The 26,742-nt window shown below is 37.0% G+C and overlaps 1 protein-coding gene across 5 annotated transcripts in view; it reads right to left on the reverse strand.

The window, feature by feature from the left end:
- PLEKHA5 (pleckstrin homology domain containing A5) overlaps nt 1–26,742 on the reverse strand; it is a 204,369-nt gene that overhangs the window by 72,683 nt on the left and 104,944 nt on the right. For all 5 annotated transcript variants that reach the window (XM_084877192.1, XM_084877187.1, XM_084877188.1 and 2 more), the window contains 6 exons: nt 14,021–14,104; nt 13,167–13,287; nt 10,733–10,837; nt 8,922–8,994; nt 3,557–3,657; nt 159–274 (listed from right to left, as the gene is read on the reverse strand). In XM_084877192.1, coding sequence (XP_084733318.1) covers nt 159–274; nt 3,557–3,657; nt 8,922–8,994; nt 10,733–10,837; nt 13,167–13,287; nt 14,021–14,104 — 600 coding nt within the window. The remainder of the gene's footprint in view (nt 1–158; nt 275–3,556; nt 3,658–8,921; nt 8,995–10,732; nt 10,838–13,166; nt 13,288–14,020; nt 14,105–26,742) is intronic.

Consider the following 26,742-nt stretch of genomic DNA (forward strand, 5'->3'; position numbering starts at 1 on the left):
ATTTTATACAAAACATGAATGAATCCTTGGTTTCTAAGAAATGATTTCATACCATGACTACTAAACTAAAATGATATGTACTATGATAATGACATACTTACAACGCATGGAATAAAATGTAAGTGGAAATCACCCATATTTTTCCTACAAGCCTTTACCTTTTCACAGGTTCTGTCTGTACCAGGGCAGCATCTAACATGGCTTTCATCCATAATTCCATCTCCTTTCCTGTATCAGTGCAGAAATAATAGGTCCGCATGTTTGGATGGGCTGCCTGATTGAAAATGACACGATCGCTTTAAATAGGAACATGGGATCTGTAAAAGAAAAAAGAAAAACAATTAAGTGGTTTTGTACATAGATCACTACCATGAAATTTCAAATGAGCAGACTTGTTATATCTCCAGATATAGAAATAAATGATTTAAGAAAAATATAATTCAACCTTGAAAATGTATAAATATTAATTTTTCCTTTTAACTTTACAATTTTTCTTAAAAAAAAAAAAAAAAAGAAAGAAAAAAGAACGGGAAGAAAGGAGGCAAAAAATGAAGCACTTAATTGTGTCGTTCCCATGTAAAAGTCCCCAGCAATTTCCATTTACTATAATTCATGCTTTATACAAGAATGTACCATTCCAGGTTAGTGTGACTCAGTGGCTGAGCATTGACCTATAAACCAGGAGGTCATGGTTTGATTCCCAGTCATGACACTTGCCTGGGTTACGGGCTTGGTCCTCAGTGGGGGCTTTCAGGAGGCAGCTGGTCAATGATTCTCTCTCATCATTGATATTTCTATCTCCCTCTTCCTTCCTCTCTAAAATCAGTAAAAATACATTTAAAAAATTGTCCCAGAGAAACCAGCAACAAAAGTAACAAATATGTACATATCTTAGTATTTCCCCTTGTTAGACATTCTTTTAGTCCTCAAAAGGTGCTACTCTTAAAGCATTACCCTCATCTTTATAGACACCTATATACAAACATAACAGATGTATCAATAATCCCAAATGGTATGTCCCTTTAACTTTTATTCCCAAGTTTCAGGGTTGAAATATAAGTGTTTTGGGTTTGAGGAAGGAGGCCTATGTAAGTGGTAGGTTGTGTTTGTTTGATTTTCTTTATGGTGGGTCAATGTGCCTCTGTTCCAGAGAAACAGGAAAACAGAATGAAGAAGGTACTGACGAGACTGCTACCCAAGTTGTGAGCACTGAGCTCAGCTTAACCCAGGGGCTGATCTGGCAAAGATGGACAGCATCAGCAGTGGCATCCAAGTAAAACAAACAAATGAAGCAAAACAAAAGCAGGCCACGGTGGGGATTCTGCGGGGGAAGCATTCTTCAATTCCATTTGAAGATGCCCATGACAGTTCCTTATTAGAAAATGAGCAACAAGGAACAATAAATAAAGGCTATGACAGAACAGAATGAGGCAAAGAAAAGAGTACTTAGTATATAGTCTGCAAAATATAAAAGACAAGAGAAATAAGTCTGGAACTACAAACTTTATTTCAATATCCTAACTGTCAATATCAGTTAGCTTCTTCAACACTTTCTCCAGAAAGCATCAGAATATAAATAAATTCAATAGACACAATAATCAAAATAACTATATAACCAACAAATCTCACTTAACTATGTAAAAGACATAAAACGATCTATAGATACAATAAAAGTTTAATATGCAAATTAAAAAAAAAAGATCTATAGAAATAACTCAAAAGAGCTTGGCTGGTGTGGCTCAGTGGTTGAGCATCTACCCATGAACTAAGCGGTCACAAATTCAATTTCTAGTCAGGGCATATGTCCGGGTAGCTAGCCTGGTCCCCGATAAGGGGCATGCAGAAGCAGCTGATTAAAGTTTCTATCTCCCTTCCTCTCTTTCTAAACAAACAAACACACACACACACACAAAAGAAATAGCTCAAATGCTGTATGTCGCTAAAATAATTAAAACCACCACAAAGTGTAACTGATCTGAGTGGGATTTTAGAGAAATAAAGATCACTGCCCATATTTTGATCAATGGAAGGAAGACTGGCTGGTGCTAAGAAGACCCAGTTGCAGCCCTGACTCAAGACAGGCTTGCCACGTGCGAAATAGAAATGTTTACTAGACGATGGCAGAGTTCCCTGTCGGCTCTGAGACCCCCCGCACTGTCTAACAGCTGTCTGTGAAGATCCTACTTACCATGGTGGTGAGCAGCAGCAGCAGTGTCAACGGACTGAGAGGTAAAAGCAGCTCATACATTCAGAGGAAACATCACAGAAGAGAGGATTTGAAACAGAAATTACTATCATCGTTACTGATAACATTTAAATTAAATCAAATAATTACAGAGAGAATACAATTAGCAGCCACTTTTATTGCTATTTTAACGTTCTAGTGTTGTTTTTAAGAGCCTAAGAACTGAACAAAATATCCTAGGAATAGTACAAATTCAACAAACCTTGGCCAAATTAATGAGCTAACAAAACAAACACAAAAAAATGAACACACACACACACACACACACACACACACACACAAATCTAAACCCATGGTCAAATAACATTGTCAGTGCCACTCAGTTTTAAATGTATACTTTTTAACAAGGAAGGGGGTAATACTTGGGTCTGCTAGATTTAATAATAAATTTTATGTCTCAACTTAAATGTTTTCTCAAAAGTACCTGATGTTCACAATGTACTTAAGACTAAAAAAAAAAAAAAAAACATTTGCAAATATTCTATAAGATCATAAATGTACATAGTTGGTGTCTCTTATAGTACTATTAGAGGCCTGGTGCATGAAAATTCATGCACTGGATGGGGGAGGTCCCTCAGTCTGGCCTGCCCCCTCTCACCCTCCGGGAGCCCTCAGGGGCAGGAGGTAACCCGGTGATCAGGCGAAGGCAGCACCGCGGCCGGCCCTGGTTATCTGTGCCTCAGGCGGCTCTGGGTGACTGGGCATCCACCATCCGAGGCTTGCCTGCACCTCGGGCCTGCCCTGAGTGGCTGGGAGGTTGAGGGGACTGGGCACCACCATCTTTGAGGGCGTGGCAGTCAATTAGCATATTCCTTCCTTCTTGGCTGTGGGCACTGCCATCTCTGAGGGCGTGACAGTCAATTAGCATATTCCCTTGTTCTTAGCTGTGGGAAGATTTTTTTTTTTTAGTCTTAAGTACATTGTGAACATCAGGTACTTTTGAGAGGCATGAGGGCCAATTATCCTATTCCCTCTTTATTAGAGAGGATTCCCCAAAATTTATTATGAAAAATTCAAGCATTTAGTAACATTAAAAAAAATAGTAGAATTATCACCAGAACACCTATAGCTATATATCTACCAATTATTAGCATTTTTACATATTTGCTTTATCTAGAATCATTCGAAAGTATAGACATAAAGCCTAAATACATGACTTCCTAACTGAAGGATATTCTCCTCTTCAATCACAGGACTATTAACATATTTAAATATAAAAATGACTGACTGAAATATCTTTTTGTAATAATCTATTTTTTCAATCAATGCAAGATTCAAACTAAGAATTAAAAAGCCTGAATATTTCCTTACCTTAAAAGCATATTTGCGATTGATGTGATCCTCGGAGGTAAGCATAGCTATCTGAAAGCTAGGCAACAGTATGCTTCCCAAGATACCCTCTTCTTTCTCATCTAAGAAATAATTGAATATCTGATTAGAATTTTAAATGTTCTCATGAAGAATTAATTTTCTCAAAACTTATTTTGACCAAATCAAAAGGTTTTTTTTTTTACATATAAATGAACTGTATTCATGTACTGTTTAGTCTGGTACTTTATAAGATATTTAGGGAAAATATTAAATAGCCAAAGTATATTCTTCTTTACTTTCAACAAATTTCCCTATCCTAAGCAAATCAAAATTGGTTCCACACACCAGAAAAATGTCAATCAGAAATGAAAGCATACATTTGTTTGGCATATATATGGAATTTTACAAAATCCTCTGACATGTGATTTATTGGAAATATATTGGCATGTAATAAATTATAGGACTTTATATAATTAATCTACCCACATTCCTATGAGGATTAAAAATGCCCAACAATTTTGAGCCCAGACAAATGCATGGCTCTCCTGCTAACAACTTTCAGGCTTGGCTCAAATGACTCACCAATAAGGCGTTCCTTTACCCATTTTAAAATGCTTCCCAGAGCCATCACTTCTTTCTGGAACTTTATTACCCTCCATCCTCAATATCTCTGACATACTATAGGTATTTATCATCTTTCTCGTCTTATTAGAATGTAAACTCCCTGAGTAGTAAGTAGATGATCAAACATTTTTGAGTAATTGAACATACCCGGAAGTATATATTTTAAACTATACCATAAAAATCCTATGCTTTTCAGAACATATAATCTTGATGGTTTGCTTTTATCAGTCATTCTAATATACAATAATGTTGTGGGAATAAATTACAGGCTTATAAAGTAAGCATATAAAATAAACGTAGGAAAAGAAAACACTTATCTTTGCCTAGTATGGATTCATATTAACTTTGTTTGGGGGCAGAGATGTTTATAAAAGCTGAAATACATAGTTTGTTGTTAGAGACTCATAAGACAAGTTAATAAAGCTATGCATTAGCTGATGAACTCATCAGTGAAAAAAAAAAACAGAAATTTTTTTAATTTAGCTTGCCATTTTTTATTATCATAAACTTAACAAGGTATTTTTGTCCTCATTTCTAGAATGGTGAACTTCTAAAATAAAAAGCTGCATTAGAAAGATATTATTTCTATAGCTTGTCTTAAAACATGGAACAAAAACTTGGTTTTATTATACTGTGCTTATTCATGTGTAATTCACAAATATAAAGAAAAAACAAAACTGCAGATTTAGTCTAAAAGGTAAAAAAAAAAAAAAAAAGATACAAAGTTATCAATTATCAAGAATGACAATTTAAAAGAATGAGTGACATTCTGATTTTTAAATCCAATTTTATGTTTATATAAAACAAATCAGAAACCGCTCATAAAGACATCTTTAGTAAAAAAGTCATTATCAAATAATACATTCTTCTTTGTGGAAAAAAACTGACTTTCCTGAAGTTATTTCAGAACGTGCGGAGGGAACACAGCACGGGCCACTTCCCTGTATGGTCATGGATTGTTCTCCGGCAGGGCACCAAGCAGCTGTGAGGTCTCAGGCAGGTCTCAGTATCTGTTTCATCAACCAGCAACGTGAGGAAAACAGGACTTACCACCTCAAAGAATTGTTGTGAGCTAAGACCGGTTTGGCTCAATGGATAGAGCGTTGGCTTGGGGACAGAAGGGTCCCGGGTTCGATTCCGGTCAAGGGCATGTACCTTGGTTGCAGGCATATCCCCAGTGGGGGGTGTGCAGGAGGCAGCTGATCAATGACTCTCTCTCATCGATGTTTCTAACTCTCTATCTCTCTCCATTCCTCTCTGTACAAAATCAATAAAATATATTAAAAAAAAAAAAGAAAAGAATTGTTGTGAGGGCTAAGTCAGTTAATAGACATAAAGAACATAATAATGCATTCCGTACATATCAAGTGTTCAATAAATATTGCTATTATTATATAAAGTTAAAAACTGCATATAAAGCCTTTATTATTTTTAAAAAGATTTTTAATTGATTTTTTAGAGGGAAGGAGAGAGAGAGACACACACACACATAGGCATGCCAGTAACCTCTCGCTGCTTCAAGCCCTCAAGCCCACAACCAGGACCGTAACTTTGTGGGACAACACCCAACCAACTGAGCCACACCGGCCAAAGCAGCCACTAGATTCTTCAAACGTTCCCAATCAGGGCATTCTTCTGTTTGGTTCTGTCAAGCCCGAACTGAATAACTGCCTTATTGTCTATCGCCCAGATGGCGGGATATACTGCCAAGCAAACGGCAAGTGGTGAACGATGTTTATAGGTGAACAAACTCTCTGTGGGGCTCAGCTGAGCCTTTTTAAGGTTGCCCGGCTGTGCAATTTCTCCCCCTGCCCCATCCCACCTCCTTCCCTTCCCTGCCACAGGGAGCTGCCCCTCAGACACTCCCCAACAAGCCACTCATCTCCATCATAGAGTTTGCTTCCTGGGGAACGCTAGCTGGGACAGGAACCACAGAATCTCACCATTTGATTGGATTCAAGTGACATTTAAAATACCCATTTAAATACTCCTGGTCTTTTTTTTTTTCTTTCTTTCTTACTTCTCTGAGTTTATTTACTGTCTCTCAGACCTCTCTAGTAAGTAAACTTCATGAGCGCTCTCTCACGGGTGTTTTGACAGCACCTGAAATGAAGCAGGTGCTGCTCAATAAACATGTGGTGAATGAACTGAGTTCCACGGTAAGTTTTGTCAATAGGCTGGCTATAGGACAGAGCAATCTAAGGGATTTATCAGAGCAGGTTCACGATCTGCCTGCTGTATTGCAAAGCTTCCATCTGGTATTTGTTGCCGACCTATTGTAAAAATAAATAACAAGTCACTTGTTCTCTTTCATTTTCCCTATCTGTAAAACACAAACTGCTTGCTCTGTCAAAAAATTCTGACAGCACACTCCGTGTGTTAGTATACCAGATGCTTTGAGAGATATGGAAAAATGAATGAGGCCAATGCATTCAGCACCCAGGAGAGATCTGGGTTGGGCTAAAAACTGGTGATTAAGAGAAGTGCTTGGGTGACAATTCTGCCTCTGACACTTACTAGTTGTGAGACCCCAGGCCACCAAATTGGCCTTGCTGTCCCTTAGTTCCCTTTTGTATAAATGAGTTCAAGATGTCACATCTTATCAAATGGCGGTGGGGAAGAGGTGAAATAGATCATCTATGTTATATGCTTAAACACTCAAACAACAACAAAAACCACTGCAAACTGTTCTGATCATCTCATTAAAATCTGATAGCTTTTATGTAAGACCCAACATTTTCTGTTGATAAAAATAGTAAAAGTATGTAATATCATATACTTCTTTCTAACCATCTGAAGAACAGAAATGAGTTAAAGGTCATTTATATCCTTTTTGTCCCCCTTTACATTCCTGTCAGTGGGACTACACTAAAATTAATTAATACACTGCATGCAAAATGCATATGGAATCTCACCCTCAACATAGCTTCTGAACTTACCTTTATTTTTCTCAAATTAAGTGAAAAGTTTTTTTATTTTAATAAGTGATGATGAGCACATTTCCATGGACAATACTAATAGCAAATTATAAAGAATTCAGTGTTGTTGTTTTTGTTGCAATTTAACATTTAGAAAATTTTTACATGAGAAATAGTAACAAGCATTTTCTTGTTCTCATTTAAAGCTTGAAACAGTTTATAAATAAGCTGAAAAGGAAAGTACAAACTGTAAGCTTAGGATTGAAGCCTGAGTTACACTCCTGACTTTCCTGAAAATTGTCGAGTATGCTTGGCACCGAACTGAAGATAACACCAAAATTACAGCCTGACCAACATCTCTAGGACAGAATGAAAATTTATAGGTTTAGTTAATTCTGACTCAGCAGCGCTTTTCAACCACAGTCTGCAGTGGGGTGGGAGGGAGAAGATGAATATAAGTCTGGAAATTTCAAAATTTGAAGGTTAATATGCTTTATTATTGCTTTGATAGATGACTACAGAATTTTGCCACTATTTTTTGGGGTACAATCACAAAATAAACTTTAAAAACTGCTGATTGGCCCCAAAATCTTGTCATATATTTATCTAGAATAGATATAAATTATTGATGACATGTTGACAATCTAATTCTTTTGTGACTGTTTCTTTTCTTTCTTTCTTTTTTTTTTTTTTTTTAATATATTTTTATTGATTTTTCACAGAGAGGAAGAGAGAGGGATAGAGAGTTAGAAACATCGATGAGAGAGAATCATCGATCTGCTGCCTCTTGCACACCCCCTACTGGGGATGTGCCTGCAACCAACGTACATGCTCTTGACCGGAATCGAACCTGGGACCCTTCAGTTCGCAGACCAACGCTCTATCCACTGAGCCAAACCGGTATCGGCTTTTGTGACTGTCTCTTACCCGACTTTAAAGTCGGGAAGAAGTGATTGCTCAGATTCATGATTTTATATTATAGCAGAAACAGACTTATATCATGAGCACAGCTCCTGTCCGCCTTTCACAGTTAGGTACCAACTCTGCAAATACCTAACAGATCCATACAGCATATGCACAGAGACTCTGACTTCACACTCTGCTAGTCCTTTACTTAAAACTGTACTGATAACAGAAAACAAAGAAAAAAAGAGATTATGATATCCAGACAGGGTTACTGAAGACTGCTGCTCCACACCTAGGCTAATGCCTTTTATTTCCTCTCCAGCAACTCTGATAGCCTGGTATGCATCCTACAACTTTCTCCACCTTTCAGGGAGTTGTCACTGTTTGTTTGAAAAAGGAGGGGCAGGAAGGGATCAGAATGAATACATTTGTAAGTGATTTTTTAATTTGCCAACACACCCTAGTCGTCTTTGATATTCTAAAAGTCATTTGCTTGGGAGAACTGGGTGTTTGGTGGACCCAAAGCGCATCGGATAAAGGTGACGTGCAAACAGAATCTCATCAGACAAATGATTTTTACCCATTAGGCTCCGTGTTAAAGGATAACGTGATACAGTGGAGATTCATATGCTCTTTACACAAAACAAATCAGATTCGCACCATTAGATTATAGAAACGAGACCAAAATTCAGACTACTCTGAAAAACTAGTATATCATCTTCTGTTCTATCTCAATTACTAGTATTAATATGTCAATGAAAAAGAGGTTTTCTTGATACTGTTTGTTGACATAAAATAACAGATAGAACTGTAATGTTTTTCTCTTAAAAAAAAACAACCACACATAAAACCATACTATACTTAAGATATATTCTATTGCAATTATGAAATGACACATAAGACAGTGGTAAACTCACCTCTATAATAGAAGAGACAGAGGTCAGAGAGCACGAACCAGCGTTTCTTCCACAGCTTCATGCCAGTGCTGTCCTGCATTCAATCAGCATAACAAAAGAACTTGTTTTCATTTCAGGAAATTAAAATCCATTTCTGGTGCACTTATTTACAATGAGCTTTAAAAACAAGGTTTGGTATGGCTAAGGAAAGAGTAATAAAAATTTGGGGTAGAGCCGAAACTGGTTTGGCTCAGGGGATAGAGTGTTGGCCTGCGGACTGAAGGGTCCCAGGTTCGATTCCGGTCAAGGGCATGTACCTTGGTTGTGGGCACATCCCCAGTAGGGGGTGTGCAGGAGGCAGCTGATCGATGTTTCTCTCTCATTGATGTTTCTGTCTCTCTTCCTTCCTCTCTGTTAAAAAAAAAAAAAAAAAAAAAAAATCTGGGGTAATTTTCTAGGGACTTGCATCATATAAAGATATTCCAAAGTACACTTGGTCTCTGAAGAGTAATACAGTCATGTAAAAGGAATACTGTTGAAGCAATCCGTTTTGGTTTCACATTTTTTAAACAATGTGAAATTCACTCTTCTAGAAACATGTCTGCGAGATGTTTCTAAGGATCATGGAACCATGAAGCAGTGCGTGCATTCTTGTAAACCGGATTTAATAAATATGTTAATCGTCAACAGTAGAAAAGTATGCCAGGCAATTTAAAATGACTGTGCTAAAGAAACCTCAGCATATAAATACATTTCACAAACACAGTTTTCTTCTTACGTATACGGTTTGCATTTTGCTCATTCGGCAGAAAAGAGTGCCTATTTGGCAGCTCTTTCTAAATAATTTAGTTCATAAAAATACCAAGCTCAAACAAAATTACAATTTTAATGAAATATATCTTCCCACATGTCCCATTTAGAATAAAGCAAGATTGCAAGAAAATATGAAAACATGGATATGAAAAAGATGGAAAGGGGAAAAGAAAGAGGCCAGTTTTTTTTAAACTATTTTTAAAAAAACATATATTTTATTGATTTTTTACAGAGAGGAAAGAGAGAGGGATAGAGAGTTAGAAACATCGATGAGAGAGAATCATCGATCAGCTGCCTCCTGCACACCTCCTACTGGGGATGTGCCCGCAACCAACCTATATGCCCTTGACCGGAATCGAACAGGGGACCTTTCAGTCCGCAGGCCGATGCTCTATCCACTGAGCCAAACCGGTTTTGGCAGTAAATGATTTTTAAATAAACATGAAAACTTGAACCAAAGTTACATACCCAATCAATGGAGTAAGGAATTGGCAAAACTAATTTTGGGATTCTTTGGATTTTTAAGATGGTCCTCTTCTAATACATTAGCTTAGCTGCCAACCATCTTTCAGAGGGAGCAACATTTAATGAATACTTCATATCAAATTCATTATTAATTTTAAGAATATAATGATTAGGTCATCTCAAAGCAATTAGCACTATTTGACAGAACAAATTATACACGGCCAATGAGCTATTATTTAATTTGTTCTGTATCACCTGTATACATGTAGGATCAGAGACAGAACAAAACCAGACAAAGGTCTTAAATGCCAAATGCATCATCTCAGGTAGCTGGTGGTCATTTAGCTGAAACCTAGTTGCAAACCAGAAATTAAATAAATAAAAAACCCAGCAGCCTATATGCAGTCAAAATAGATGTCATGAAGCCCAATGTACACGCATCCTTATTATTCCAATACATATGACCAAGTTCCAAAAACATTAGTCATCAAATTCAACAGAAAAGTCCCCTCTATTCTGTCCTTTTCCCACACCAAATAGGAAAAAATAAATACCTGCTTATAAAGCCAGCCTCGTCTGACCACCGGTGCATTAGGGTTCCTTTTGATTGAATTTGATCTCTTTCCAAAGTTATGAACTTTTTTCGAAGCCCGTGAGGTCTAAATAGAAGAAAGCACAAGGTGGTATTAATGATTAGATATTTGAGCTTATTTTTCTTCCTTACAAAGTTAATCTCTTTTTCAGATTCCTCTGAAACTTGCAGGACTTAAATCTTTTCAGATGAATTATTGCAATTCTGCTTTTGCTGGCTTAGTTCTTCCAAGTGTAATAATTCCGCACAAAGACTTCTTCCCCCAGGATATTACAAAAGGATCACAGGTTTTATAATCTCTTCTTTAAAAGATGGACATACAATTTCTAAAAAGGCACTGGGGATAGCAGTATTTTGTCCTACCTGTTACATAAATTGAATGAACCCTGAATAAAAATTATTAACAAATCTTGACGAATAAGCCAAAAGACAGAACTTTATGCATTATATCTGCATTGAATAGTGTTTCAACTACGAAAAATTAGCAGCAGGTCACAAGAGAAATATTCAGATATAAAACATAAGCAAACAAATCACACATCAAGTCAAAACAAGGCTTAATGTCATGGACAAAACTGAACTTGAATGATACCAGACAGATGGTGTTTACTATGTTCTTAGAAGTACACATAAGGATATGCAAACTTTTAAGATACTGCTATGTTTAGCATAATGATTTATTTTGGCTTAAGTGGTAGTAGAAACCAATGAACATAAAAACAAAGAAGCTGAATTTTAATTTCTGTATGAAAGTAAGTAATTTCAAGTGATCTCTTAATTTCCAACTTAGAATCTTAAAGCTAGTTTATTTTATTAATATTTTTTGTTTTACCTAAAGCATATTTTTTTAAATAAATTTTAATTTGCTTTTAATGTTTAAATATAATCTAAGACTCAAATGGTACAAAAAATATACACCAGGACCCATCTACTTCCTTCTCAGCTCTGGACACGAGCAGCCAAAGAATCACTGTGTGTGCATCTTTGTGTTTATTTACCTCGAATAATTATTTTCATAGCCATGGAATATCTTCCTACACCCCCTCCCCCTTCAAATGATTTAATATATAATATCTACTATTCTTGGAGCTCCTCTATTTCTTGGAGCTCACTATGTAAAGAAAATGGCTATTTACACTCTTGTCTGTGCTATAAAACTTTTAAACTGTGTAAATCAAATAAGTGAAAAAAACGTGTCCTTTTCTGGTTTCCACTGGCATTTTTTCATATTATGAAGGATCTGATACCCTTTTTCACATACTTTTAGAAAAAAGCTATTTTTCCCCCTTCTATGTGATTTTAAATATGTAAAAAGTGATTTTACATATTTGCCTATTTAAAAACTGGGTTTGTAAGCCCTTTTCTTATTGATTCATAGCACCGCTTTAATTATAAAGGAATTATTCTTTGTTACACGGATTGCAGATTTATGCATGCATGATAATTTTATATGTTTGAAACTCTCAATTTAAGTTCTGAGTTTTATATCATTTTTAGAAAGCCCATTCACATTCTGAGTTTCTTCTTTTCCTTTTCTTTCTTTAATATTTTTTATAGATTTTTTGAGAGAGGGGAAGAGAGAAGGAGGTAGAGAGAAACATCAATGTGAGAGTTAATCATTGATTATCTGCCTCCTGCACACCCTCTATTGGGGATTGAACTCAAAACCTGGGCATGTGCTGGGACTGGGAATTAAACCAGCAACCGTTTGGTACATGGGATGACACCCAACCAACTGAGCCACACTGACCAGGACCTTTCTTTCTTTTTTTCTTTTTTTCTTACAAACAACCAACCAAACCAAACAAACCTTTCATTGTTTTCATTAACATTTCAATACCTGATCTACCTGGAAAATTTTTGTTGTAAAGTATGAGGCATCGATCCCACTTTCTTTCTAGACAATGACTTAGCGGGCCCTAATCCACCTACAATTTTTCTAGATTTAAATTAAAATTATTAATAAAGCATTCTAATATTCAGTTATCCTAGTAGCATTTTATATTATATAAGAACTACAAATTATATAATTATTTACATTTATTTTTAAAGAGATTAAGACGGCTCATTCCAGGTGTACTTAATAGGAATTTCTAGTCCCTTATATTAAATTGCTATTCTTTCACACAAGCACCCATTACATTTGTAAAATTATTTGAAATCTGAACTCTGTAATAATTTTTGAAAATGTAAGTCATTGCATTATTAACACATAATCTTATTACTTTATATTCCAGGCCATTGCTTATGTCAATTACTGCGAATGTAATTAGGTTCATGTAATAATAAAAATGAAATAATTATTCTATAAATATAAAATCTACTGAGTCATAGCAAGACACTGACTATCAATTATACCAGCTATCAATAATTAACAGTAAGCAAAAATAACTTACTCTGCCTACAGGGCTCATTGGATGTACTGCGTAATCGGAAGTCATGTTATAGTTAGAAGCTTCGTTGGTCATACTTATAGAGTGTTCCTTCTTGTCTTCGGATGTCATAGTTGGGACAGTCCTGAAAATATATGTCAGAATGCTAGAACTTTCAGAGTATTTAAACAGCTTTACAATAAAGTTTACCTAGAGTTAACAATGCTGGAGTCCTACTTTCTCAAAAAAGGTGTATAGTAGGTGAAGCTTAATAAGCTCTACAGTCAAGAATTAATGTTTACAACTACTTTAATACTTCTCCTAATCACAACATAAGTATGTTTATTTTAATAAGCATTAATAGATATTCTACTTGGAAATGTAAAAATTTAGTTACAAGATTAGCTATTTAATACTGAAAACAATAACAGCGATATCAATAACTAATATTTGCAAACAGAATTCTATTATAGTATAAGATATTCCCACACATATTTCACTGGATGCTTATAAAAATCCCGAGAAATGGTAATTACCACTATCTCTGATTTAATGATGAGGAAACTGAGGTCAAATTAGTTTCATAGTCTGACCAAGTTTATAGCCTCTGACCTAACACCCTGGGCTCTTGAAATATCTCTTTTTGAACTACTGGATACATATCTTTTGAAATTATATTCCTTATAATAAAAACACTTTTTGGGTAATATTTCTATACCACACAAAATAAACAGATGTCGTTCTGTTATTATACTTGACTGCACATATCCAGATAAGAAAACTGTTGAATTGCACTGCATTAAGTAGAATATGGGTAACAGCAATCGCAATGCGAATGCCATTTTGAACAGAGGCATTCCACGAAAATCTGTACTTACTGTTCATTCACCACAAAAATACAATTGTCCTGTGATGGCTGTCCTGTGACTGGGTGTTTACAGGTCACTTTCCTTTCATTATGGCTGAGAGAAAAGAGAAAGAGAAAATGTATGTATGTACTTTCATCATTACAAACATTTTCCTAATATTCTTATAGCAAAATAGCCACTTCTATATCTATAGTAAAACACTGAAGTTAGTGAATAAAAGAAGACGAAATTCAAACCCATAGCTGTTGAAATATAGCTTTTTACTACCCACTGTGTGTACACATGTAAACGCCACTTACAGATTTACAATACAGATAAGCTCAACTCTCTAGTCTAACCTCAATTCTTTCTTCCCCACTATTTTATAAATAAAGTTGATTTGTTTCCACCATCAATGCATTTTACATTTGATAGGTAGGCCACAAAAGTGAGTAGTAGTATCTACCCACCTCCATTACTTTGTATCTCAATTTAAGCACTTAATGCTAAAATTCACATATGGAGGGAAATTAACAGTACTACTATAGGGGCACTAGCACGTTAACAAATAGTACCATTTGAAGAGCAGTAACTTAGAGTGTTTTTGTTTTACAAAAGAATCTCTATATAAATAATGTAATGGGATTGCTTTTTGTGATATTTGAGGAAAATATGCTATAAAAAAGTGGAATCTGCAGGAGAAAATAAAAACCTTAAATAAAATGTAAAAACAGAAACAAAGAAAAAATCTACTTGTTATGTGTGCTGAAAAAAGTTTTCTTTGAATTTAAGGATGACATCACTTCTCACCCTTTTGGTTAAGATCAAGTGAATAAAAGAATTACTATTTTGGGGGAGGGAGTAAGACTTTTGCATAAGAAATACTATTCTTTCAAGGCTGAGTGATAAGATTAGGTCTTCTACTGTTTTCTTGAAATGAGAGTAGAAGATATCCCCAACTATTTATCTAGCTAAGCCGAAGATATTAGATGCCCAAAGTAATACGCAGTTATACATTGACATAGAACACATATCATCATGTTAAAATTAACATTTTTTTTTCCATTGGGTTTTATCCATAAAACAACCTAACATTGGTATGCTTTAACTTAGAAGATTTACTTTCATTACGAGGAAGAATTTCAAAATGTTATATCATATACTGCTTTTAAATCTTCAGAGATTATTACATGTGCGCTGAATTTTGGGAACTCTACAACCACAAGCCACAAACTTTCTGGCAAACTTTAGACTCTTAAGTTCCTTTTCCAAATCCTAACTGCCATTAATATTTTACTGGTATAGCTCTGTACTTGAAATTCTAGCCATTAAATAAAACTAATACCATATAGAAGAAAAAGTACAGAGTTACAGTTTTTTAAAAAAATTACACATTTGACTGTTGTCACAGTAGAATGATTGGTAGACTATAATAAGCTTCTATTACTATGTCAGTTTTTTGTTTTTTTTTGGTGGTGGTTTGTCTTTATAAAACATACCCAATAAGTGTTAAGATTTAGTGGGTTTTAGATATTTATTTGGGTGGTATTTTTATTACATAAAAAAATAAGCAAGTGCCTCTCTTACCTATTGATTTAAAAACAGTACCATAGTGGAAATAAATTTATGTAATAAGCAATACATTGGTGACAGAATAACAGGAAGTATAGCCTCTGGAGATAACTGGAAAATACTGAAATACTCAAATGTGATGACCACCATGAATGTGTCAAGGCATGTAAATTCTGATATTTAAACAGTATGAAACACTGTGGGAAGAAGAGGGAAACATAACCTGTGACAGGGATTAGATTATCTAATAATGGAAAAATGGAGAATAGCTATTTTTTCCTTAAAGCGTCTCCTTGGGAACGGGCATTAAAGAGCTAGAGTTGGCTCAGTAATAGAACAGAAACACGAAAATTCTTTTTATAAAAACCAATACTGCACAGAGAAAACAAACACCCCCCCCCCCTACATCTCACATCATTTCCCCAAGCTATGTCATTTCACCTGGCAGGGATACAGCAGACTCTAATCCCAATATTCTAGAAGCTCTAAATGATAACAATATGGCTCTGCAGTAATTATTGGGCTAAGAGACTACAATGACTTCCTGAACACTAAATAGATTTAAGTAACCATTAGACAAGGTGTAGGACAATGAAGAAATTTAATTAAAGGAATGATTAAAATGGAGCCCAAACAGTCTCTTCCCTAAAAGTGGGCACTATTTCAATAAAATTGACATTTTTATCATCTCATCTTAAAATAAAACTAAATAAAAATTTCAATATTCCATCTTAGGTAAAAGACCAGTGACTAAAACCAACATCAAACCTGAATATTTTTACATTCTTCTTCTACTACTTAATGTTCTTGTATTAAATTAACATAATTCAATAAAATCTCTAAGAACACTCAGAGGTCTTTTATTGTTTTTAATAAACGAAATAGTCTTTCCTAATATATTTACCTAATTGCTAACACACAGCAAACTAACAGTTTTCTTAAATGTTTACTCATTTGTTCCGACTTATACAATATTCTTAAAATCTGGCTCTTGGTTACTAAATAACACACACACACACACACACGCACACACAAATTAAGTGCATTTTCTAAAATGTTAAATCCCAAAAATCTGTACAATGATATATTTTAAGTTATAGTCAAGATTACTAGAGGTTTCTATAAAATTCAAAATCAGAATAAGATTTTATAGGCAATTAGAATAAAAAAAATTGTCATCTTCTGTAAAACAACATACTTATTAAACAGAAAAACCAGAGTAATATTTTCTAATCATTTTATCAAAATTAATTAAAATCAATAAAATATATGACATATCAAAAGATCAAATCCAGCAGAAACCAGTTTGGCTCAGTGGATAGAGCGTCAGTCTGCGGACTGAAAAGGTCCTGGGTTTGATTCTGGTCAAGAGCATGTACCTTGCTGCGGGCACATCCCTGGTAGGGGGCGGGCAAGAGGCAGCTGATTGATTGATGACTCTCTCATCGATGATTCTAGCTCTCTATCTCTCTCCCTTCCTATCTGTAAAAAATCAATTAAAAAAACAAAAACAAACCAATAAAAACTAAAAACAAACAACAACAACAACAACAAAAACCCCACAAAAGATCAAATCCAGTCCTAACTATAAAAATGTGGTAATTTCCCACTTCCTGACAGGACTGTCCATTCTCATTGCTCTTAAGCAAATGTATTTTATATACATTTTTAGAGATTTAAAAATTTAATGAAGCTATTTTTAAATTTAAAAACCATTCCTTCTTATTATAATGGCATTTACACTTTACTTCTATAACATGTTGCATTTTACGTACAATATCAAAGGATAAACACCATTTCTAAATCATTACAGAAACTAAAAATGAGTTCAATACTGACAGCCAATTTGAAAAAATCAATGTAAATAAAATCTAAGTTTTTCTGGGGGAACTCACACCCCTCCACAAAGGCACTTGTTAATGTAAAAAATTCTTTTTTAACACCTAATACGCTAACTCAGTGGTTGGCAAACTGCGCCGTCTGCCGCACCGTTGACTAATGAGTTTGCCAACCACTGCGCTAACCCTCTAATATGTATAGCAACAGGGCATGAGAGTTGGCTGGCCCACTGTTAAGTACCAGTCATGACCTCTGACCCTGGCACAAAGGAGGAGTGCCTGCCTGCCCAGGACCACGAGGGCCGGCAGGGAAGACAATGAATGATTCCCCGCCTTCCCCCAGTTCAACCAAAGTTTGTCCCCTCCGTTATTTACAAAGCACACGTTTTCATCAGCCTAAACTTGCTATCTTTTTTGCAGTCACAAGTTTGGTTGCTGTTGGTTTTTTTTGAAGGGCCTCAACATTCAGTTCAGGAGTACCATAGGTTTCTTTCTTTTCTTTTTTTTTTTTTTTAAATATATTTTATTGATTTTTTACAGAGAGGAAGGGAGAGAGATAGAGAGCTAGAAACGTCAATGAGAGAGAAACATTGAACAGCTGCCTCCTGCACACCCCCCACCGGGGATGTGCCCGCAACCAATGTACATGCCCTTGACCGGAATCGAACCCGGGACCTTTCAGTCCGCAGACCGACGCTCTACCACTGAGCCAAACCAGCTTCGGCGAGGAGTACCATAGGTTTCACTGTAATACTTGTGCAGCAGTGTGTTCCAGTGTGATTCATCTATTAGGGAACAATCTGAGCATCACATAAATTCCATATTTGCTTACGCGTGAACCTGTCTGTGGGGAACTCCAGGAGAATGCAGAAAACTGCACCCAACAGAATTCCAGCCACACGGTGCACACACATCTCACATCCCCACAACTTCAACCATCGGACAGCGACTGGAGGTCACTGCCTGTTTTATGAAGCACACTCACCCTCACGTGATACAACTTTCTAATTCCATACATCCCTACTTCCGGCACTTCCCAATAACTCACACACAGAAGCCCTTGCAATGTCCATTTCCACAAGCAAACTGCAGGTCTTTTTCAAGGCAAAGTGTACTTGCAGTGTTTATTTATTTATTTATTTATTTATTTTATTTCCTATCTGTTTAATGTGTGTGAAATGGTGCAACCACTTTTATTAGGTTCCTGTGTTTATCTGTATGTGTGACTCATGAACTTTTCTGAGTGGGACGCTCTGAAACCCATTTTTAACAGAAGCCCCATGCTTTTCATGGCCCAATTTTGCACAGTGGGGTGATTTTTAAGAACATATGTGTCGTGTTATAGCAAAACTGACTGTGCTACTATGTTAAGAAGTAACATACCTCTCCCATGCTATTAGAAAATGCATTTGAGGCTTTGCTAGACAAGGTGTCAGAGTTAAAATCCTTGCCAGGGATTTTTACGCTTCATAAATGAAAAGGAAATACTGGAAGATACGGTTTTACATAAGTTGGTGTTTCTAGAGGAATGTGTACTTACAAAGAAGGTATGGAACTCAGCTTGATATAAAACATGCGGTCACAGAGCAAACCAATTCCCATCTTGTCTCTGAACTCACTGTGGCACGGCAAGAAGTCCAAACTTTTCTAAATATAACCCTAGGTGTTCACTTATTCTGCCTTCCAGATAGCTGTCTGTCTGTGAAATTTTAACACACAGGTTTAGATCCACAGTTGCCAACTAGGAGCGATTTCCTCTCTCAGGAGACACTTGGAAATATCTGGCAATAGTCATGAATGTCACAACTGGGAAGTTACTCCTGGCGTAATGGGTAGAAAGAAGCCAGGGAGCTGCTAACCACCTTACAATGAACAGGGCCTTTTTAATAAATAAATAAATAAATAAATAAATAAATAAATAAATAAATATTTTATTGATTTTTTACAGAGAGGAAGATAGAGAGTTAGAAACATCGATGAGAGAGAATCATCAATCAGCTGCCTCTTGCACACCTACTGCTGGGGATGTGCCTGCAACCAAGGTACATGTCCTTGACCGGAATCGAACCTGGGACCTTTCAGTCCGCAGGCCGATGCTCTATCCCACATGTGTCAAACACAAGGCCCGCGGGCCAAATCCAGCCCGCCAGGCCTTGCAATGTGGCCCGTACCGCGCTGTCATCACTGCACTCCGCTGTCAGTTTATGACATTGTCAGTTTATGACTGTTCAGTAAACCAATCGGCCCGCGATTTAGGCTGGATTTTAGATTTTGGTCCCTTCTCTGATTGAGTTCGACACCCCTACTCTATCCACTGCACCAAACCGGTTTTGGCTGAACAGGGACGTTTTTGACATGAAGTACAGCTGGGAAGGCGCAGCGGGGCCGGGATGAGCAGGAGCCAGCAGGCGGGGATGGACTGCCGGCTTTGGCCCAATCCCCGCAGGCCATGCCGAGGGACCCCACCCGCCCACGAATTTGTGCACCGGGCCTCTAGTTCCCATACAAAAGCTCCAGAGGAAGATCATGTTTTTATGCTAGCAAAGGCTGTACGTGAGCAGGTTCTTAAATAGTGACAACACTTAAAAAAAAAAACGGACTCAGCTCTTCCAGGGAGTTCAGGTCTGAAGGAAATAGGTCGCATTCACTAGCTCCATCTGAGGATCATGCTGCATCACAGGCCCAGAAAAAAGGATGAAATCAATGCCAGTTTTAGCAAAGACATCAAGAAATTGACAAACAACATGCCGAAACCGGTTTGGCTCAGCGGTAGAGCATCGGTCTGCGGACTGAAAGGTCCCGGGTTCGATTCCGTTCAAGGGCACGTACGTTGGTTGCGGGCACATCCCCGGTGGGGGGTGTGCAAGAGGCAGCTGGTCGATGTTTCTCTCTCATCGATGTTTCTAGCTCTCTGTCTCTCTCCCTTTCTCTCTGTAAAAAAATCAATAAAATATTTTTTGTAATTAAGAAATTGACAAGCAGCAACACACACTGCTTGCTCTTCGGCATTATGCCCTCTTCACTATTTACTCCCAGACATTTAATCATTCACTATAACTAGGAGATCAAAGGAAAGACCTTCGTATTTAAAGCCTCTATGGCAGTGTTTCCCAACCTTCTCTCATGATGAGAATCACCTGGTGGAGTTGTTAAAACACAGATTCCTGAATCCCAACTAAGAAGTGCTAAACTAGAATTTTTGAGAACATATAGGTAAAATTGCATACCTAACTTAGTGCTCTGTATATAACATCTGTGTTAGAGCACTAGTTAAGTATACAATTTTACCTATATGTTCCCAAAAATTCTAGTTTAGCACTTCTTAGTTGGGATTCAGGAATCTGTGTTTTAACAACTCCACCAGGTGATTCTCATCATGAGAGAAGGTTAGGAAACACTGCTCTATGGAACTATTTCATTCAATAATAATTTGATTTGAAAGGATCTTAAGGTGAGTAAGTCAGTTGCGTATATATATTTCTGGTGTATATATGGTGTATATATTTCTATCAAGTTACATACACAACAAATTAAAAAGGACATGTTTACCAGTGAGAGAAGTTCATTAGTCTACCCAATGGCTTTTCAAATTGTGTATGTGTGTGTGACTCAAACAATAAATCATGTACGTGACTGTACCTGAGAAAAGCGAGGCTAAGCTGTGCTACTTTCAAGTAGTTCTGAGCTTTCTGGTAGCCTACGTACAAAGGGAAAGCTGCCGAAACCGGTTTGGCTCAGTGGACAGAGTGTCGGTCTGCGGACTGAAAGGTCCCAGGTTCGATTCTGGTGAAGGGCATATACATTGGTTGCGGGCACATCGCTAGTGGGGGGTGTGCAGGAGGCAGCTAGTCGATGTTTCTCTCTCATTGATGTTTCTACTCTCTCTATCCCTCTCCCTTCCTCTCTGTAAAAAAAAATCAATAAAATGTTATTTTTTTTTTAAATAAAGGGAAAGCGGATCAACTACAGAGTTCCTATAACCTATTTACGGAAACAGCAAGTTACGGCAATTCTAATAGCAGGTGCTTTTATATAACAAATAGATTGCAAGGCAGTGCTCTGAGGCTAGGGGAGGCCAGTATTTGTGTCCCTTCTAGGGTCCCTGGAGTGAGACAACCTTCTTTTATTGTTCAGTCCACACCCAGCCTTCCCTCAGCAGAAGGCTTAGAGAGGAGAGTGACAACGACATCTCTACAGAACGGAAAGACCCCGCCCCCAGTAGGCGCATCAAATGCACACCACATTTCAAATACAAACCCCAATAGTAAAATGAGGAGAGAGGAAAAAGCGCTTGCTCAATAATATATGGTGTTTTAAATTTCTGGTAAAATGATAAAAGTCAGTGATACTTAAGAAATTATTTCATTCTTAAGTGTTTTCAAACTACTTTCAGGAAAAATAAAAGTATTCAACACAATTAACAATGGGCTGACTTACCACATGTGGTTGAAAAACCCCTGCTCTCCATTAATAGGCCAAAACTATGCAACCTTTATTCAGTGCAAGAAACTTAAGTCATACAGGTAATATACCCTATAAAAAGTTCTTTAAAACATTATGATTTGTATAATTTTTGCAAAAATAAGTATGGCCCTAAACCAGTCTGACTCAGTGGATAGAGTGTCAGCCTGCAGATCGAGGGGTCCCATGTTCGATTCCAGTCAAGGGCATGCACCTTGGTTGCGGGCACACCCCCAGTGGGGAGTGTGTAGGAGGCAGCTGAATAGATGTTTCTCTCTTATCGATGTTTCTACAATACCTCTCCCTCTCCCTTCCTCTCTGTTAAAAAAAAACAACAACCAATAAGATATATTTAAAAACAAACAAAAAAATAAGTATGGTACCGAGTACTAGATTTAAAAATAAAATAAAAAATGAGAGCAATGTTACACTGATTAGTACATATCATATTCTTTGAAACAAGTATAGAAAGGAGCTATACCTGATTTTAAAAATAACAACATTATGACTTCAAGGAGACATGGTTATTTATAAGCATGTAATATAGCAGCACTGAGTGGCCTCTCTTATTTAGAGAGGCACCCTCACAGCCATCGCAAACTGGCTGCTTTAGTCTAAAACATCATGGGTAGACCACAACGTTTCTCTTTATATACTCGTTTCAAAAAAAAGTCTCCCCCATCTCCTGGCCATCTTTTCCCATAATGTCACTAGCCAGATGTATGCCCAGGCCTAATCCAATCAAGAGTAAGAGAACTTCGCCGAAGCCGGTTTGGCTCAGTGGTAGAGCGTCGGTCTGTGGACTGAAAGGTCCCAGGTTCGATTCCGGTCAAGGGCATGTACCTTGGTTGCAGGCACATCCCCTGTAGGAGGTGTGCAAGAGGCCGCTGGTCGATGTTTCTCTCTCATCGACGTTTCTAGCTCTCTATCTCTCTCCCTTTCTCTCTGTTAAAAATCAATAAAATATATTAAAAAAAAAAAGAGTAAGAGAACTTACATCGATCAAGAGTCTCAACTTTGCCTGCTGCCCTCCTCGAGGAGAGTGAATAAAGTAAGTTCTATTACAGCAGCAAGAGAAAGCTGGGAATGGACAGGCTCATCACAAAGAAACACTTCATTTTTCTCAGAGAGGGCAACTCACATCTGTTCCAAGGAAACACTTACACTAGAATATTCAAAACTAGGTTTCGCCATTCTACTGATAAAAGGAAAAAAATGGTTTTATAAACTTTTTCCTTTGAGAAGCTTTGGAAACGTAAAGAGGGCGATTTTACAGAAAGTCAAAACTCTTGATGTTTTATTTCCACTCTCAGAAAATGTTTTGGCCATGCCGAAACCGGTTTGGCTCAGTGGATAGAGCGTCGGCTTGGGGACTGAAGGGACCCGGGTTCGATTCCGGTCAAGGGCATGTACCTTGGTTGCGGGCATATCCCCAGTAGGGGGTGTGCAAGAGGCAGCTGATCGATGACTCTCATCGATGTTTCTAGCTCTCTATCTCTCTCCCTTCCTCTCTGTACAAAATCAATAAAATCTATTTAAAAAAAAAAAAAGAAAAAAAAAAAGAAAAGAAAAAGAAAATGTTTTGGCCAATCAATAAACTATGCCCTGGCAACTTCTTTGTAATTCTCTCCTGTGAGAGTACTTGTAGTTACGTGTGTGTGTGTGTGTGTGTGTGTGTGTGTGTTAAAAACACCTTTATTTTAGGGGTACCTCAGTTACTGTTTTAACTACAAAATTCATTCTCTTTTCTAATTTAAGAAATAAACATTGAGATTTCTATTAATGTATTGTCAACAAGAGTCAATATAGCTCTTCTGAGTGGTACGTTCGACAAAGCAAGCTTTATTAGGTAGTGTTTTCTATGTGCAACCATAGCAATGAGGTTGAACATTTATCCACTATGCATAAAAAATACGTATTTTAGAACTCTGTCTGTCCCACAGAAGAAATTGTGGTTGCCTCTTATTAAACTCAGATGCAAACCGTTTGCATGCTTTGCTCTGAATCATGTATTCCTCCTGAGAAAGAGGGAGGACTTAATTTAGTGTAAGAAAAATAGGATATCATAGTGGTTTGGCAATTCTTCTGGCAACCCTGGGAATGGAGCCAGTATCATGACTTGGACTTCTGCAAGGACCCAGCCCATAAAAGCAGCCACATCCACAGTGTTGTCAGTTTGGAACAAGGCAAAAGAGAAGTGGATACTATGGGAGCTATTGCATTTCTCAATTTTAGGTAGAAAATTACAGAGCCAACAGTTCACAAGTGTAGTTACGACTCTTTGTTTCAGTACCCTTATACTCAAACCAAAAAGAGTATTGTACATTCTCAGTTTAGACTTGGTTTTATTATACTCTCAGTCAATGATCCGCTCCAGGTTGTTTTAAAGTTGAATCACTTTGAGACTCAGTCTCAATTAGGTAAACAAACAAACAAAACACAAAAAGCCACATTTGTAGCAGTGACTTAGCTATTAAATCAGTTCTCTTGTTTATTAAATCAACTGGCTTTATGGTAGTCCAAGTTACTTTTAAAATATGTTTTATGGATTTTTAGAAAGGAAGAGAGAGGAGAAAGAGAGAGAGAGAGAGAGAGAGAGAGAGAGAGAGAGAGAGAGAGAGAGAGAAACATAAATGATGAGAATCATTGATCAGCTGCCTCCTGCATGCCCCACACTGGGGACAGAGCCCAAAACCCGGGCATGTGCCCTGACCAGGAATTGAACCGTGACCTCCTGGTTCACAGGACGACACTCAACCACTGAGCCACACCGTTGGACCAAGTAATTCTTAATATACATACTGTTAAATGTAAAATTCATTAATGTGTTATATAGATAACTATTTTCATTTTTTAATAAAAAGGAGAAAAAAATGTTATGCTGGAATCTGACTACCACAATGACCATTCTTGCAAGTTATTTTTAAACTGAAAATATGATAGCATGAAAAATTGTGCCGACAATTAAAGGCAATGCTTCACGAACAGAAGAAAAACACTAAGAGCGCCCTGCCTTTTTTGGAGAAACTGAATTCTCGGGCCTTGGTTATGTGAAGTAACCACCACGTTAAAAATCTACAAGACTGTAATTCCCGCCCCCAAAAAACATGAAAAGTGTATATGTCCTTTCCCCACATTTAGTTCTAAGTGCCACCTGCCTTTAGCTTAGATTTAACTGCTTCCAGATATCCTGCCTAAGTTTCAGTGATTCAGCTATCCACCATCTACAAATTCCCCTTAAGGTCTTAACCCGTTATCTTCTCCCCTCTCTCCTCTCATCGTTTAGAAAACGGATCACCTCAGACGGGAGCACCTCACTTGAGGGAGCCCCCCTCCCAGCATTCCATCCTAAAACCACCACCTTAATAACGACCACGTGGGCATCACACTCCGTGCTGCTCACCCCCTCAGTTGTGTCACACTCTGTACTTGAAACTTGACAATCAACCCTCATACAGACCCTCTGAGGCAGTGGGCCTCAACCTTCCTAATGCCGCGACCCTTTAATACAGTCCCTCATGTTGTGGTGACCCCCAACCATAAAACTATTTTCGTTGCTACTTCATCACTGTAATTTTGCTACTGATATGAATCGTAATGTAAATATCTGTGTTTTCCGATGGTTCTTAGAATATACACAACCACAAAAGTAATTTTGTTTTCTACCAACAATTCAAGAATTAGGTGATATTTTTGGTTGCCAACCAGAAATCACCCTATGAGAATAGACAACTAAACCATCATTTCTTTTAGTTCTGGCACTTATGTCCCTCCCCAAGACTCTTTTTTTTTAAAAAAATATTATTTTATGATTTTTTTTTTTTTTTTTTTTAACAGAGAAGAAGGGAGAGGGATAGAGAGTTAAAACATCTATGAGAGAGAAACATCGATCAGCCGCCTCCTGCACACTCCCCACTGGGGATGTGCCTGCAACCAAGGTATGTGCCCTTGACTGGAATCGAACCTGGGACCCTTCAGTCTGCAGGCTGACGCTCTATCCACTGAGCCAAACCGGCCAGGGCTGTTCCCCAGACCCAAGACTCTTAAAGTCCCTACCAAGTATCAGCTAAACTTGAATGTGCTAGCAGAGTAAGATTTCTTTAAAAACAAGTAAAATTATGTCACTTTGTTGCTTTAAATCGTGGTTGGCTCTCTGTCCTATTTTTAATGTAAAACACAATGGTTTACATACAGCTATAATTTAATGAATGAGAAGCCTGATTGTTTGATCTAAGGTTAAAGTTTACCATTGAATGATCTATTCAAAAAGCACGTTGGAAGCCACAGAACAATGAAAATGATGACAAGGTGTATTTTAGTGGTTTAAAAGAATGCTTTTTGAAAATTTCTAGTCACCTGCATAAAAATATTAATTGCAAAAGCCTACTGAGGTTTTAAAATACAACTAAGCAGAACCCCAACTCAGAAATATGTCAGCAGTAGACATCTTCTTCTTGGCATTTGAAAGTGATAATGTGACAAATATCTGAATTAATGAAATTTTTGGACTATATCATCTATCTACTTATATTTCTTAATGAATGCTAAGTAGAAATGGTTTATTATAACATGTATTAAATGGAAGGAAGCAAACAAATTAGAAAAGGTTAAATTTAAGTATCATGTCTTTCATGTGCCATCTATTACTTGAATGCTAACCTAATTCTAACCTACATATAACCACACAATTTAAAAAAGAACCAATTATTTTATTGTAGATGAGGCATTCTTTCCTAGAATCAAACTGATAGAGTAAACAACTCAATACAAGTAGAAAAAAACAACAGTAAACATTTAATTTTACTATGCTTCATTTAATAGCATTTATTTTGATACTGCAAGAGCTGTATCTAAAGTTTAGATTCTAAACAATCACTTCAG

Source organism: Pipistrellus hanaki (genome assembly GCF_964339955.1).
Source record: "Pipistrellus hanaki genome assembly, chromosome: 3".
Taxonomy (NCBI): Eukaryota; Metazoa; Chordata; class Mammalia; order Chiroptera; family Vespertilionidae; genus Pipistrellus; species Pipistrellus hanaki.